This window comes from Lissotriton helveticus, chromosome 1_1, assembly GCF_964261635.1.
Source record: "Lissotriton helveticus chromosome 1_1, aLisHel1.1, whole genome shotgun sequence".
Lineage (NCBI taxonomy): Eukaryota > Metazoa > Chordata > Amphibia > Caudata > Salamandridae > Lissotriton > Lissotriton helveticus.
In genome coordinates this window covers 1374446317-1374461453 of record NC_136057.1, presented here as the reverse complement: position 1 = coordinate 1374461453, position 15137 = coordinate 1374446317, and the positions used below count along the sequence as shown (strand labels likewise).

Below are 15137 nucleotides of genomic sequence, written 5' to 3'. Positions count from 1 at the left end.
GGACCCCGATGATGAAGCATGTCACCAACCAGGTTGGTGAGTGAGGGGTCTACTAAAAAGACATGCTTTGTCCTGCAAAAAGGTTGGGCACACTGTGCTTCACTGAGCCTTAAGCTCTAGGTACAGAGCCTTTCTCTGTTACGCCTCCAGGGGGTACTCCTCCATTTGTTGTTGAATACTTAAGAAGGGGACTGGGAGTTCCCACCTCACAGATTTGTTAAAAACCCTTACTCTCTCCTATTGTTGTGGAGTACATTAGGCAGCGCACAGCTGCGAGAGTTGCACATAGTTATTACACTTTCTTTCCTGGCACCATCCGCAACCATGAGCGAGAACCAAGGCCTCTCCTATACCTCGGAGGAGGTAGAGGAAATCATGGGAGATTTGTCTATATTCGCCGACGCGAGTATAGCACAGAGTATCTCACAAACGACTGATTGGGAGAATCTGACAGAGTTAAAACGGAACAGGATCAGGACCATCCTACATGGCACTATTCTAAAACAATACCTGAACAAAAACATGGCACCCAGGGGCTTATTGGTAACCAACGCGCCCCGCATCTTCCTGGAGGATGCCACCTTCCGCAAGGACTGGGCCTCCATAGCGTGGCACTGCACGCACGATTGGATAGTCCTCATACTAAAAACTGCCTAGAGACTATCCGAAAAAATTAAAGTGGAGATTCAATTAGCTGAGGGCCACATAAAAACTACAATCTCCGGCTATTAAAAGAAACTGGACGAGCTGAATAGGGAAATGAATGACTACAAGGACAATCTGACGCAGCAGAAAGTGCAAAAATTTCAGAAGGATTTGAAAAGATTTTCCATGGTAAAAGCTTACCCCCACTCGGATCCGGAGTATGTGCCCCCGTCAAAGCCTGTTGAGAACTCGGACGCCTCAAGTAATGCCTCGAGCAATGCCTCCAATGCGAGCAGTAACTCAAGCACTGGAAGCACAAAACCAAAGAGGAAGAGGACGTGGAAGGATGCAAGGCAACTGGCCATCCTTTAACCCAATTCCAATGCAAGGCTACCCAGATCCTTACAACTACCCCCAGAATTTTCCAATGTATGGATGGCAGCCGCCATTTTAACAGCCCTTCTACCCACTCAATACCTACAGACTGCCTTTTTTAGTCAGGGGCGGAAGGGGAAGGGGCAGACGGAATAACAGCAACCAGGGCAACCAGGTGCACTGGGGAACGGAAGACCCGAACACAGATCAATCACGGACCAAGACTCCACAAGCAGGGCCCAGCGGCCGGAGAACTTAGTTACCAATTTATCCACAAGACCCCTTTCCAATGATGAGGAACAAGTTCTGAACAAAGGACTCGGGTTTGTACCAACTGCAAACCTGGACAAATTTAAGCTTCAATACGAGCTTTTTTCCTTCTTTAGGAAACTCAAACTTAAAGCGTTTTTTGACAAGAGGAACGACACGGTTTCCGATGAGGACCCGAACGAAACTGGTCTACGAACTAAGTCAACCTTTATGCCACCACCACACACGATCTCAGTGGAGGTTACCACCTTCGAGCAAGCTGTTTTCAACGAGGTAGAGACACTAACCCCGAAGAAGACATTCATGAACCTGACTAGACAGGAGAGGATCGCCCTGGACCAACTCAGAGACTGTGATACCATCGTAGTCAAACCCGCGGATAAAGGCCGGCGGGGTGGTGGTGCAAGACAAGTCAGCTTATCAAACAGAATGCCATAGACTGCTGTCTGATGAGACAAACTACCGCAGACTACCGGTCGATCCTAGAGAAGACCTACGTAGTGAGATAAAATCGCTTGTGGAATATGGAGAAGCAGAAGGATACATCTCTAAACAAGAGGCTGATTTTTTGTGCAACAGCGAAGGGAGAATACCATACTTTTACACGCTCCCGAAGATGCACAAGAATAAGATTCCCCCACCTGGGAGACCGATAGTCTCTGGTCTGGGTTCACTTTTGGAACCTCTCTCCCGTTTTTGCGACATCTTCTTCAAAAAACTGGTCCAGAAGACCAGCACATACCTCCAGGACACCAAAAGCCTGTTACAACTTCTGAATGATCTCACCATGGACGATGACACCATCCTGGTGAGTTTCGATATCGAGAGTCTATATACAAGCATTCCCCAAGATGCGACCTTGGAAGTACTGAAAAATGCTCTTGAGAAAGAGGAATGGACCTCCAGAACTCCGAGGAATTACATACTAGAGTGCGCAAGGTTGGCCCTCAAGAGGAACTATTTTGAGTTCGAAGGAACAATATACTTCCAAACGGGAGGGACTTCGATGGGGAGTACATTTGCCCCCAGCGTGGCAGGGCTCTACGTCCACGATTTTGAGGAGAAGTACATACTCAATGACAGGAACCCCTACAGCTCAAACATCTTACTTTGGAAACGATACATTGACGATGTGTTGGCTATTTGGAAGGGACCAGAGGATTCGCTGGTCTCCTTCTTCAATTGGTTAAACACATGCGATGACAACCTCAAGTTCACGTATGTTAAAGACCACAGCACCATGGTGTTTTTGGATCTTGTAATCAAGAAAGAAAATGGAGTTTTCAAAACACTGACACACTACAAACCTACGGCGAAAAATAACTTGCTACGATTCGAAAGCTTCCACCCCAGACCCCTACGGGAGAACCAGCCCTACAGACAATTTTTGCGAATTCGCAGAAACTGTAGTCAACTCAGTGATTACAAGAAACAGGCCAGTGACCTCACTCCAAAACTCGAAGACCGAGGTTATCCGGAGAGAATCTTACGGAGAAGTCAGAAACGTGCTCGCAACCAGCGCAGGGATGCACTTCTGGAAAATGCAGAAAAAACAACCGAGGACGCTCCCCTTACCTGTGTCACAACATACAATACGATCTCCAATGATGTGACCAGGGTAATTAACAAACATTGGTCTAGTCTGAACTCTGGTAAGATGAAATGGGAAAAACTTAAGAAAGCGAGGAGCATCAAGGACGCAGTAGTAAATGCCAGACCTATCAGAAATGCAGCAGTAGGAGAATCAGTGCTGAACGCCTGGGGCTTACCGAAGATGACAGGCCATTACAAATGTGGCAATTGTAGTGTGTGCCCTTTCACTACCAACACCAAGACACTACAGCTCGAACCAGGCAAGACCTGGACTATCCGAGGACACACAAACTGCAACAGCCAAAATGTGGTGTATTTGATAACCTGCCCCTGCAACCTACACTTCGTAGGCATGACCAATAGAAACGTGACATTGCGAATCGGGGAGCACAGAAGCACCATCAGGTGCAAGAAGTCTATGACGAAGCTTACAGAACACTATCTGACGGCCGGGCACACGCCTGAAGACTTACAATGGACAATCATTGAGCAGATTAGTTCTGGGAACAATCAAAACCAACGCCTTTTCGAGAAGGAACAGAGATGGGTGTACAGGCTGGCCACCCACAGGACTGGCCTGAACGATAACATTCCCTGGAACTCAGTCATGGGATGACAGTGGGCATCCTTGTGTATTAACATCACAAATAGGCTAGTGGTAGCTGACAACATTGACCCTTTCGAATCAGCAGGCCATGAAGTACAGACCTTCACGGGCCACCCATTACTCAGAAGGGGAAGTAACCACCTCCTAAACCCATTTTCTGTACATCCCATCCAGTGCCAAAGAAACACGAAACTCGATTGAGTGCGGTCACACCCGTAAATACACGTGTTAGATACACCTATACGATGGGTGGGAATCATACAGGCATCATTAGGCCAAATGGTTCTGCCCTCCCATTTGACTCTACCAGTCTTTTTCTCCCTACGTTCACCACTGTATGTTTCTTAAGAGGTGTTTTTTACTCATTTTTTTACCAGTTTATAATTAATTTGATAGCGTATAGATAATGCATTCATATCTACCGCTTTCTGCTCCCTTCAAAAACGGGGCGGTCTGTGTCCATCAACATGCGAAAACTTTAATGCTCACGGACACTCGATCGGTGTTTGGTCACCGTGGTAACCTCTTTCAAGCCTCGCTTACGCGAGACACTACGGTGATTGGTTCCTTGTCCCACGTGACAAAGGGCACACCTACCCCACCCCTTCCAGGAAGCCCTGAGGTACAGATAAACTCCGACGCTGACACAGACAGCTAGAGACTTCCACGGGGCGTACCGAACAGGAACCAAGTAGGTTTCCAGTCCGATGAGCAGAAGCCACAAGTAAGTCGTACTTCAATGTTCCTACGGGACTTGACCACAACACGGGAGATGACGCAACGTCGCTCATTTCGGTATGTACCCGCTTGTGTGTTTTTCTATCCAGGTGACGTGAGCACAGCTCTTGGATCCCGGACGCCCATGTAGCGGCTTACACCGCTCTCTCAGTAAGCCTAATGTTTTACATAAATCTGGGCTCCACAGGGCTACATCTTTGGAATGGAATTCCTACCACTTGGATTCATAGATGTAGCGCCCTGGGTGTATGTGAGACATGTTTAAATCCCACAGCGTTTGACTACAGCGGCCCAATTGTTTACCGCACAATCAATTTGCCCGTACTTTCCTCTAACCAAAAAAAAACCCAGGCGCCATGCCAGGCCCTTACCATGAGAGGCCCTGGGGAAACAACCACCTATGCACAGCCTGCTAAGAACACAATTACACCTCCCCACCGCATTTAGGTGTGTCCTGGTGCTATACTAGCAACTAGCATGGGTTAGCGGCTGAGCAGCTAATTCTGCTAACCACCTCTATAAGCACAATATATGTTAAATGTACAACAAATGTTTGTTTGCTTGTCTACGTGATCCCACGCCCCCCCCTTTTTTTCCCCTCTACAGGTTTTTCTTCCAGATTGGGGAGAAGACTATATTCTGCAAAGGTCCACAAGTTTGTGGTTCCAAACAATTTTCACGTGATCGTGGGCAGGGCGCACCTTAGCGTGTGCGTACCACCCAGGTCACACACACTGGTCCTGACGAAAACCCACAATCGCAAGATGGTTGAAACATGTAGACCTAAATTGTAAAATCACATAGCACACGTCGCTATTTTTAAACACTACACGTCTTAGACACCGGAGTCTACCTAATTAGACATAGGTGTCACATCTTTTTTATAGGGGTTCAATCATTCAGGAATAAAGTCTTGCAGTGAGTAGTATTGGCCCCTTTTTAAACCACTTATCACCTTTAGAAATTTTGCACATATAAAAAAGAAAATAAACCCGCTCCACTGTAGTCAGGTGTCGAAGCACACCCTGTTGGCACTCGGCCCTCGGTTTGGGACCCCGATGATGAAACATGTCACCAACCAGGTTGGTGAGTGAGGGGTCTTCTAAAAAGATATGCTTTGTCCTGCAAAAAGGTTGGGCACACTGTGCTTCACTGAGCCTTAAGCTCTAGGTACAGAGCCTTTCTCTGTTACGCCTCCAAGGGGTACTCCTCCATTTGTTGTTGAATACTTAAGAAGGGGACTGGGAGTTCCCACCTCACAGATTTGTTAAAAACCCTTACTCTCTCCTATTGTTGAGGAGAAAATATTATGACCTGACAATGAGAGGCGTCGTTTGGATTTGACAGCTTTCAAGGCCTGCATCAATTCAGTAAACTCCAAGAAAAGCATGATGATGCCATGTGGTTTGTTAGGTTGAAGATGACCCATACGATGTGCCCGTTGTGTGTTAAGAGGTGATGAATATTGAAGATCTAAGAGTTCCGGCAGGAATTTTTTCTGAAAAGATAACATATCTGGACCTTCAATATTTTCTGGCAGGCCATAAAGGCGAAGATTGTTCCTTCGATTGCGATTTTTCAAATCTTCGGTATGAAGTTTGAGTGTATTAATTTTTTGCTCTAATAAAGGGATTTTAGTAGAGATATCTTGGAGATCCCCAACACACTGTTCAAGTTCCATAACCTTGCCCTCCATGATTATCCAGTGGTCTTCAATTTGTTTCAACTTTTCGTTAGTAGTAACCATAAAAGGCTGTCGACCACGTACCTCATCTAAAATAGAGTCCAAAACAGGATTTTGTGAGGTATGAATGGGGGAAGGAGGATCATTCTAATGTCTCTTTGGTTTAGCGCCTGAGGAGGATGATCTGGATGATGTGTGATGGCCATTCACCATCTTGAATTTTGGAAGAGCACGCTAGGAAGTAATTAACAGCGGACAAATGCGACCCATACACCACAAAAGAAGAAGTTCGAACTAGTGACCATACAAATGTAAGTAAAAATGATAGAATGAATCGAAGTACTGGAGTATATTACTGAAGACAATGAAGATAAATGGATTTCCAATATCACTTCAGAATGATAGAAAGCCGTCGCCTTAAAGAATACGATAAAAACTGTGACAGCATGAAGGATGCACCTTTTAGAATCCAAAAATGGAGGATACCCATTCAGCGCACAACAGGAAAAGCTCTTCCTCATGCATGTTCCACATACCTGCCGCATAATGGGACTAATAAGCTGCTGTTAATAGGCTGACTCCATAGCATGGAGCTACATGAAGAAACCATAAGAGAAGAAATGGAAAAGCCTTCTCTATTATCCTACTGCTATCCCCTCTTTGTGTCATGCATATATATATAGAGAGAGAAGGAAAAGGAGCAGCATTCATTAAAAATGTCTTCTCTTTCATCTCCACTTCGTGTCAGTTGTAGATAAAACAAAAAGAAAAAAAACAGAGAAAGGAGTAGCATTCTCTTTAACAAGTTATGCGGTTACTGTTTCTTGCTGAGCTACATACTGGCAGCATAATATAGATGACCGTGACAGAAGGGCGGCATTTGTTGACAAACCATAATGGGAACGTGAGCGCCGCTACTTAAAATGGCGGGCGCCCGCGTTACCGTGAGGAGAATATTACCGCTGACGCCACCAGGTACTCGCGCTACAGTTCCGATTGAAGGAAGCGGACACTGCACGCTCCTAATCTTCAGAAGTACAGGGCCGCCATCCACACCTGTGTACTCCGCTAATTGAGGCAGGTATGATCAAATAAGCTCCGCGTCCTTGCAGAGCTTACACGCTGTCCGCCATCTCGCTGCGGTGTCCAGGCCACGCCCCCTTGGAGCAAATTTCTGATGTAAAGGAATTCTCAAAGAATTCCAGGACTACCTCTGATCAAATATGGTGGGTTTACATTTTTCCAGTAATATTTACTTACTTGACATTTGCACTTGCAGAATTACAGATAATTAAAGCGGATATGCGTTTTCATACTTAACTTCATTATTTTGTTTAGCACTGTGGATTAACTTTCCGTATACTCTCATTATTACTTTCAGAATTTCTCTGGTCTCTATTTGCAATCACATTTGTGAGGCTGAATTCCAACAATCCTGTTTGTATCAGGATTTTAATTTTGCCCTTGCAAATGCATGTATTGCATTCCTATAATGATCTTGGCTGCGCAAATTGCATTGTAGATTGGATGCGTCAGTACTACTTTTTTTCTCCAGCCTTTTGTCAGATCTTAGTTAGGCAGCTTCTCTCTCTTGCCCTTATCTGACTCTTCATTGCTTTTTTGCAGAAGGAGATGGATAACTACGATGCTCCCTTTCGCAGTCTGGCCAGCAAATTCCATCACCTGTACCTGGAGTGGGTTGACTCGATTCAAGGGGTGCTATGAAGATGACGAGTACCCCCTGTAGCCAGGTCCACAGCTTCCAGTGCCTCCTTCACGGTTGGATGAACCTCCACCAGTGGATGATATGAGGAAGACCAGCCTACAATTTGCCTTAATCTACCTGGATTGGATGGAGACCATCCAAGTGGTGGTGTGAAGATTCCAAGCCCTGAGCACCATGTGTAGCTATGCCCACACCTTCCAGTGGTGGATCACACCACACCAGTGGATGCTGTGAGAAAGACCATGTACAAGTCCTGCAAGGACCTTTTGACTATATTCTCTCTGACCATCTTTCTTGGACTATGTTATATTTTTTTACCCTGTTATAGGAAAAATAAACTTACTGAAGAAAGGAGAACCGCATTGCTTATCTGTTTAAACTGGATCTGTCAAGCTTAAACGTCAAGCTTGCCCCCTGAAAATCTCTCCCGTGCTCCAGCCTGTCCCTCCCTCTGGAAGTTATTGATGTTTTTAGATTCTCCCCAGATCCCATACCTGTGCCTCCCTGGTCATTTTTCCAAAGCCTCTATATATATGCCTTCCTGAAATAAATCCTGTGTCCCTTCCATTCTGTCCTTGCAGAACTCTCTGTAGTCCTGCTACCCTTCCTTCCCAAATAGATGGAGATTGCGTGTGCTGGCAGACTGGTCTAGAAAGAAAATTCTAAAAATTGCTGACACACTTTAAAACATTTGTAAGCCTCTGTCTGAGTATTCCCTTGCCCTTGAGTCGCCAACCGGTACAAACAATTCCTGTTTTTTACACCCATCCTGCAGGTGACAGATGTTAGCTTCACTTCTTGGTCCCTTCTTTTATGTAATATGGTTTAGTTTTTCCCTGCTTCTACTTTCTCAAATAATCGTGTTAGTCACAAAGGCCAAACCATGTTTGAATCTCTTAGCATCCGGTTAGCTCTTCTTCCGCTGAGCCACATAGGGCTACTGTCACTAATGCAAAGTAGAAAGTCTCTTGCGTTTGTAAATGGTATGATGTCTGGGGAGGGCTGGTTTCCTTAAGGACTTCATTCTAATTCCTCCAGAGCAAAGGTACTATTATGACCTCTCAAGGGCATGTCCCTATCGAAGACCTCTGTAGGGCAGCAACATGTGCTGCTCGATGCACTTTTCTCAAGCATCAGTCTGTGAAAGCATCTTCAAGGAAGAAGGCTGCATTCAACCCAGATGTTCTGTGTACATTTTCTTTGAGCAGTAAGTCTGCAGAATGAGATCTGTAATCAGTTAGGAAGAAGAAATAGCACAGCAAAAGAATAAGTAAAAGAGATTTTGTGGTATTTACAATACTTGATCCTTGCTCCCAACTCACGCAGCAATACCCCCTGAATCCGTATATGTGATGCTATAACCTTTCGTGTTGGATAAAAACATACTGGAGTCAGGTCCTGTAATCACTGGTAACATAATTCTTGCCGGAACATATCCCAGAATCCCCAACTTGTCCTTCTTATGGAAGAAATTCATACAATAGAAAATCTCTTCACATATCCAGTTACTCCTCACCTAAATATCTCTCCTGCCCTGGGTCATCCTTCTCTGTTGAGTCATTTGTCATTGCAATAAACCCTGTCCTCAACCTTGGCTTATCCTTTCCTCTGGAAATATTTGTCATGACACTTCACTCCAGTCTTTGCTTACCCTGCCCTGTTGAAAGAATTACTTTATTTGCAACAACTATCCAAAGTCCCAACTCGTCATCCCTGTGGAGGTAATACCGGTTAGAAGAACAGCCTGGCACTCCCTATGAAAGTAATTTATGCTATAAGAGCATCTCTGCACAGTCACAGCTTGCTCTCATCTGTGGGAGTACTTTTTGTTAGAACATATCAACATAGTCTTGTCTTCCCTTCCCTGAACATCTCTCCTGTCGCTCAAGCCTGCCCTCCCTAAACATCTGTCCTAGATACAGACTTTCCCTCTCTCTAGAAGTGATAGCAGTGCAAAAACATTCCTGGTTGATACGCGGATCTCCCCTGTGCCCCCCACTCAGACTTCTCACCCTTTGACCTTCAATCTTTAAGCCTTTTTTCGCTCCCTTCCTTTCTCGTGTTGCCCGAGATACCTCCAGACATGCACTTTCTCATAAGCTTTTTTTTCTTGACACACTGAATGAACCTACACCCATATCCTTTCATGGTGAGATCAAGGAATTGGCAGGATGCTGTGCCGCAGATTTCACTCCAATCACTAGTGGAAAAACTGACATCTTCATGGTCATAAGTGGGTTGTTAATGATTCCACACCTGTTAGTACTGAAACTCGGGGTGGCAAACAAACATATACCCCCTATCAGTAGGTGCCTGAGTATACGTGCTTATTTATTGTTTAGAGGGGGTGGCACAACTGTGTACTGATAATGTGTGGTCTCCTAAGCCTTCATTTGGAACTTGCACGGAGAGATAGCAGCACATTGGCTATCAAGTCCCGTCTTAGATTGAATGCCGTAGCACCTGAGTAATTAGAAGGAACAATTCGATGACCCTGAGTTGAGGCCAGTGAGAACTTGCCAAATTGTGCACAATTCAAGACCGCGTGTCTTGCCCAAAAACCCACCACCCTGAACCTAGGAGCCTGTAACCGAAAGGCTAATTAGTGGACCAGAGGGACATTGGTAGTAGGTGCTAGAGGCATTGGACCCAGTTCAGCTTAGACCAGTTACTTTCACAACTGACCGTAGGAGTGAATGTCCTGGTGCTTAATTTGTGATTGCACTTAAAGGTAAGTCCCTTTGAAATGCCAGACTTCCCCGCCACATTTCTAGAAATGGTTGGTCATGGTTTTCTGTTGCTGGGACAACCACGGAACCGGGAGCACAGTTGTTCAGTATGAGATTTAGTGTTCACAACTAGTTGAGCATTTAAATTTCAATGTCTCCTGGACTGTAAGGGCAACAGAAATGGTTCAGATGGTTCCTGAATAAAGATGATGGTCTAATCCACCAGGACACACGTTAAACTTATGGTGAAGAGGAAAACCCTTCATATCTGTTTTTGGCTGCCAAAGGGGTGCTCCAAATTCCCACTGGTGGTAAGGGACCCAATCGCAGACTTGGAATTCTTTTTGCAGGTTCCGCAGAGGCCCTTCAAAGTCCTCATGACTCCTCAGTGGCTCACATCTTCCGCATGCGCTGCTACTTGGGTGTAGCTCCTTATATTGTTGATTAAGGGCAAACTCCTCATTTGGCATTTTGGCTTCCTTTTCTTCTGGGACAGGCCAAAGCTGTATGATATCTCTGCGAACCAGTCTGCCCGCTTCTTGAGCAGAAAGAGTGGCATTGTAAATTCTCATTAGTGCTGGTGCAGCAGAGCTTATTCTTAAAGGGCAAGATACTGGGACTGGAGGAAGCAGGGGGGGTGCGGCATAGCTGTCTGACTTTGTGGGCACAAAGCCAGCGCCAATCGAATTTCAAGCTACACTTGACATGAAACTTCAATGGAACGTCATTTCAGTGCATGTTTGTGGGCTTTCGTCCAGGGCATTTGCAAGGGTGGGAGTAGGTGGTTGGTAAAAAGTTAAACAATGGCAGTCTTGCGAACCAGGTGAAATGCCCCCATATTTCAAATCTGTTTATGCAACAAAATTCAGCTAAAGAACATGCAAATCTGTTATGCATTCGATCCCGTGAAATTTTTGGCTTTTGGCCATTTTGCAAATAATTCATTAGCGTTTTATTTCTGGCTCATTTGTTACCTTATTTTTCAGCTATGCCATTTGGAAGTGAATGATTGAAACTTAGATTTGAACTACGGTCTGCTTACCTCAGTATGAAACAAACATTTGAATAGCGTTGTCTTTAACATTGGGGGGGCGGAGGGGGGGGGGGGGGGTTGTGAGCTTCATATTTCCCAACAGTCACGCCAGGATATTTTGTTAAATACAATATATGAGAATCCGGACAGAAGGGGGGCTTAGGGGGCATTGGAAAGAGAAACGAGGTCCTATTGTTAGTGGCGTCCAAAACTCACCATTTTTTAAACAAATCACAATATTAAGGCCTTCAAAACCGAGAAGAGGAGGCGAAAGAGAGAGAGAGGGAGACCGTGTGGGCATGTAAAAATTCAGGTAAAATCCGACAGATACTTCACCATACCCGACTGAAAGCACTTGTACCTATCTATTTACAACAGAATACATTTTTATTGCCCCTCCCCCCTCACCCCCCTTCAGCCCGAACCTACTCCCCTGCCTAGATGCAGACACCATATGCTCACACTGTAGATTCAAGGGAGGGGCCAACATTTGTATCTCTATATGGGCATAAGCTGGACTTGCAAGTCACTGTATTTGCTGTTACTTCTCAATTCTTAATTTTAATCAATAAAATAATTGATACATTAGAAAGGAAGGGGCCAGCCAATACTGTTCTGCAGCATTGAATCATTTGATAGATTCACATGTTTGATTCATTTCCTCTCGTCAGGCTGGGAATTCCTAGTAGTTTTAGCATTGCAATAAAGGGTGTTAAAATAGCCGAATACCCAAGAACAGTGTTTGTTTGGTAGCACACCCACCTCCTTTGAAAAAACCCAGGTAATAAAAACATGTATGTGCAGGGACACAAATGACACCTAGTGTGTTTAAGTCCAAGATGCATTATATTCATACAAATCTTAATAAGTAAAGTTTGCTGCTGCAGTTGGTACTTCTTTTGACTATATTCTCTCTGACCATCTTTCTGGGACCTTGTTATATTTTTTTACCCTGTTATAGGAAAAATAAACTTAATGAAGAAAGGAGTTAATCTGTATCAGCTGCCTGGTTTTAATTAGGCTTTTTTAAGTGAGGCCTAAATATCTGGCAGTTCAATGTAAATAATCAAATGGAGGGAGAGATCAGTTGGGATCCCCCAGCTTCCCTGAAATGACAATATATAAATCAAAACAAGGGGTCCCTTACGAGTTCAGTCCTTGGCGTGACCGGCGTGTGAGTGATTTTTACTATAAAAAACTCACCCTTCATGAAATCCTGAAGGCCTGCTTCATCATGGAGTTTTCACAATGGAACTTAGAAAAGGAGTGAAGGTCTACATATATCGGTAAGGAGTGTGTCTGGAGACAGCATATGGGGTCCAGAACCACCTTGCTAATGATCCATAGCTATAATCACTGTTGGACTTGCTCCTTTTTGCAGGGTCATCCCTAAACTTTTTGTCTTTCTCCTAGCCTTTTTTCTGACATGGTGTTAGTGGTTTTAGGACTCTGAGCACTTTAGCACTGCTGTTCAGTGAAACGTGCGTGTGCTCTCTGTGTTACTTATGGTAAGATTCGTCTACACCTGTTTGGCCTATTTAACTTACCTGTCAGTCCCCTGTAAAGTGGTATCTCATTGACCCAGGGCTGGTAAATTAAATGCTACTGGTAGGCTTGCAGCGCTGATTACGCCACCCACCAAAGTAGCCTTTCAAACCTATCTCAGGCTTCTGCCATTTCAGGGCCTGTGTGCGCAGTGTTACTGACGCTGTGACGTGGCACGTAAAGTGTGTGCCATGTTTGTGACCCCCCTTGTACTGCATGTCAGTCACCCCTAAGGTAGGCCCTAGCTAGCCCTATGGGCAGGGTTCATTGTAGGTAAAAGGTAGGACATGTACCTTAAGTGTGTGACATATCCTGGTAGTGACAAACAGCCATTTTTGTTTCTCACTACTGTGATGCTGCCCTGCCGTAGGAATGCAATAGGGATTCCCTGATAAGTGTTTCAGTGGTAATTCCTGATATGAGAGGAGCAGCATGGTCAAGTATATTTGGAATGGTAATAATAATTGCTGCGTAATGGTGTGCACAAATTTATTAAAACTATTTTAGAAATGCCACTTTTAGAAGTTATTTACAACAAGGGGTGGTGATGGACAGAGTCTCTGAATTAAGCAGAGTACTCTCACCCAGTCAAGAGATCAGGGCTAGATCCAACACCGTTTTTTAGCTCATTGCACCATCCCAGTTTCAGAACCTGGCTGTATGCAAATTAGTCTGTCCCTGGCCCAGTGCATCATGGGAACAGGGCAGACCAGACTACAAAAGCCAATTCTTACACTGGGAAGGAAACAAGCTTCCGGGGACCGGTTTCTGCCATTTCAGGCGTCTTCGGCCCGGCTTGCTTGAATCCTGATGGTGCAATGAGCAAGGGACTCACATCTGAGTATACCCTTCCACGCTTAGGGTGGACAAAATTATTTACAACAAGGGGTGGTGATGGACAGAGTCTCTGAATTAAGCAGAGTACTCTCACCCAGTCAAGAGATCAGGGCTAGATCCAACACCGTTTTTTAGCTCATTGCACCATCCCAGTTTCAGAACCTGGCTGTATGCAAATTAGTCTGTCCCTGGCCCAGTGCATCATGGGAACAGGGCAGACCAGACTACAAAAGCCAATTCTTACACTGGGAAGGAAACAAGCTTCCGGGGACCGGTTTCTGCCATTTCAGGCGTCTTCGGCCCGGCTTGCTTGAATCCTGATGGTGCAATGAGCAAGGGACTCACATCTGAGTATACCCTTCCACGCTTAGGGTGGACAAAATTATTTACAACAAGGGGTGGTGATGGACAGAGTCTCTGAATTAAGCAGAGTACTCTCACCCAGTCAAGAGATCAGGGCTAGATCCAACACCGTTTTTTAGCTCATTGCACCATCCCAGTTTCAGAACCTGGCTGTATGCAAATTAGTCTGTCCCTGGCCCAGTGCATCATGGGAACAGGGCAGACCAGACTACAAAAGCCAATTCTTACACTGGGAAGGAAACAAGCTTCCGGGGACCGGTTTCTGCCATTTCAGGCGTCTTCGGCCCGGCTTTTAGAAGTTGGCATTTCTGTGTGCTATGTGTCTGCCTGCCTGATGTGAATTGCATGTCTGGCTTTTGAGTGACAGGGGCTGGTGAGGTGTGTGTGGCTCCTGGAGGGGCAAGGTGAGTCAGCACTAGGTTGAATGGGACATCTGCATTTGTAACAGTGGGAGGAGTAGTCCCCTGACCCTGAATAGGATTGTGCCTGCCCTAGTGAATGTTGGCTCCGCCCCCTGTAGAGTGTCCGATGACGAGCCACCACCTGACAAAGGGGAAGAGGAGCCTTGTAAACAAAGTGCTCCAATTCCCCCCTGAACCAGTTTTGTCTGGTTCCCCCAAGCCCTGTGCCAGGGCAGACAAAGCAAGTATGTACTATCAATATAGGGGCTGTGACCTCATGAAATGTTATGCTGTTCCTATGCTGAGGGGACCTGCAGCTGTTGGGCTCCAGGAGGAACCACCACGAGGGACTGCCTCCCTGCTGGAGGGCCCTGTGTGCTGGCCTGCCTGGCCCAGCTGTGCCCCCTGACCTATGGAGACTTTAGCACCTCATGAGTGCTATCTGTTCATCCCCAGAAAGAGAGGAGCGTGGGTGCTCTGTAGTGCTGGGCTGCCAGAGCGTCCGGAGGGCATCCCAGCATGGGGCTTCTCCTGCACAACATGGGGAACAGGTGCCCACTCCGCCTTGGCTATTTTTTTGGAGCGGGTGCC

General features: G+C 45.6%; 1 protein-coding gene across 1 annotated transcript in view; it reads left to right on the top strand.

Annotated features, from left to right (window-relative positions):
- Nucleotides 1–7995, top strand: part of IFT27 (intraflagellar transport 27) — a 153875-nt gene extending 145880 nt beyond the window's left edge. Inside the window, exon 7 of the mRNA XM_078657759.1 lies at nt 7539–7995. Within this exon, the coding sequence (XP_078513885.1) occupies nt 7539–7637 (99 nt within the window). The 3' untranslated portion in view covers nt 7638–7995. The remainder of the gene's footprint in view (nt 1–7538) is intronic.
- The last annotated feature ends 7142 nt before the right edge of the window (nt 7996–15137 follow it).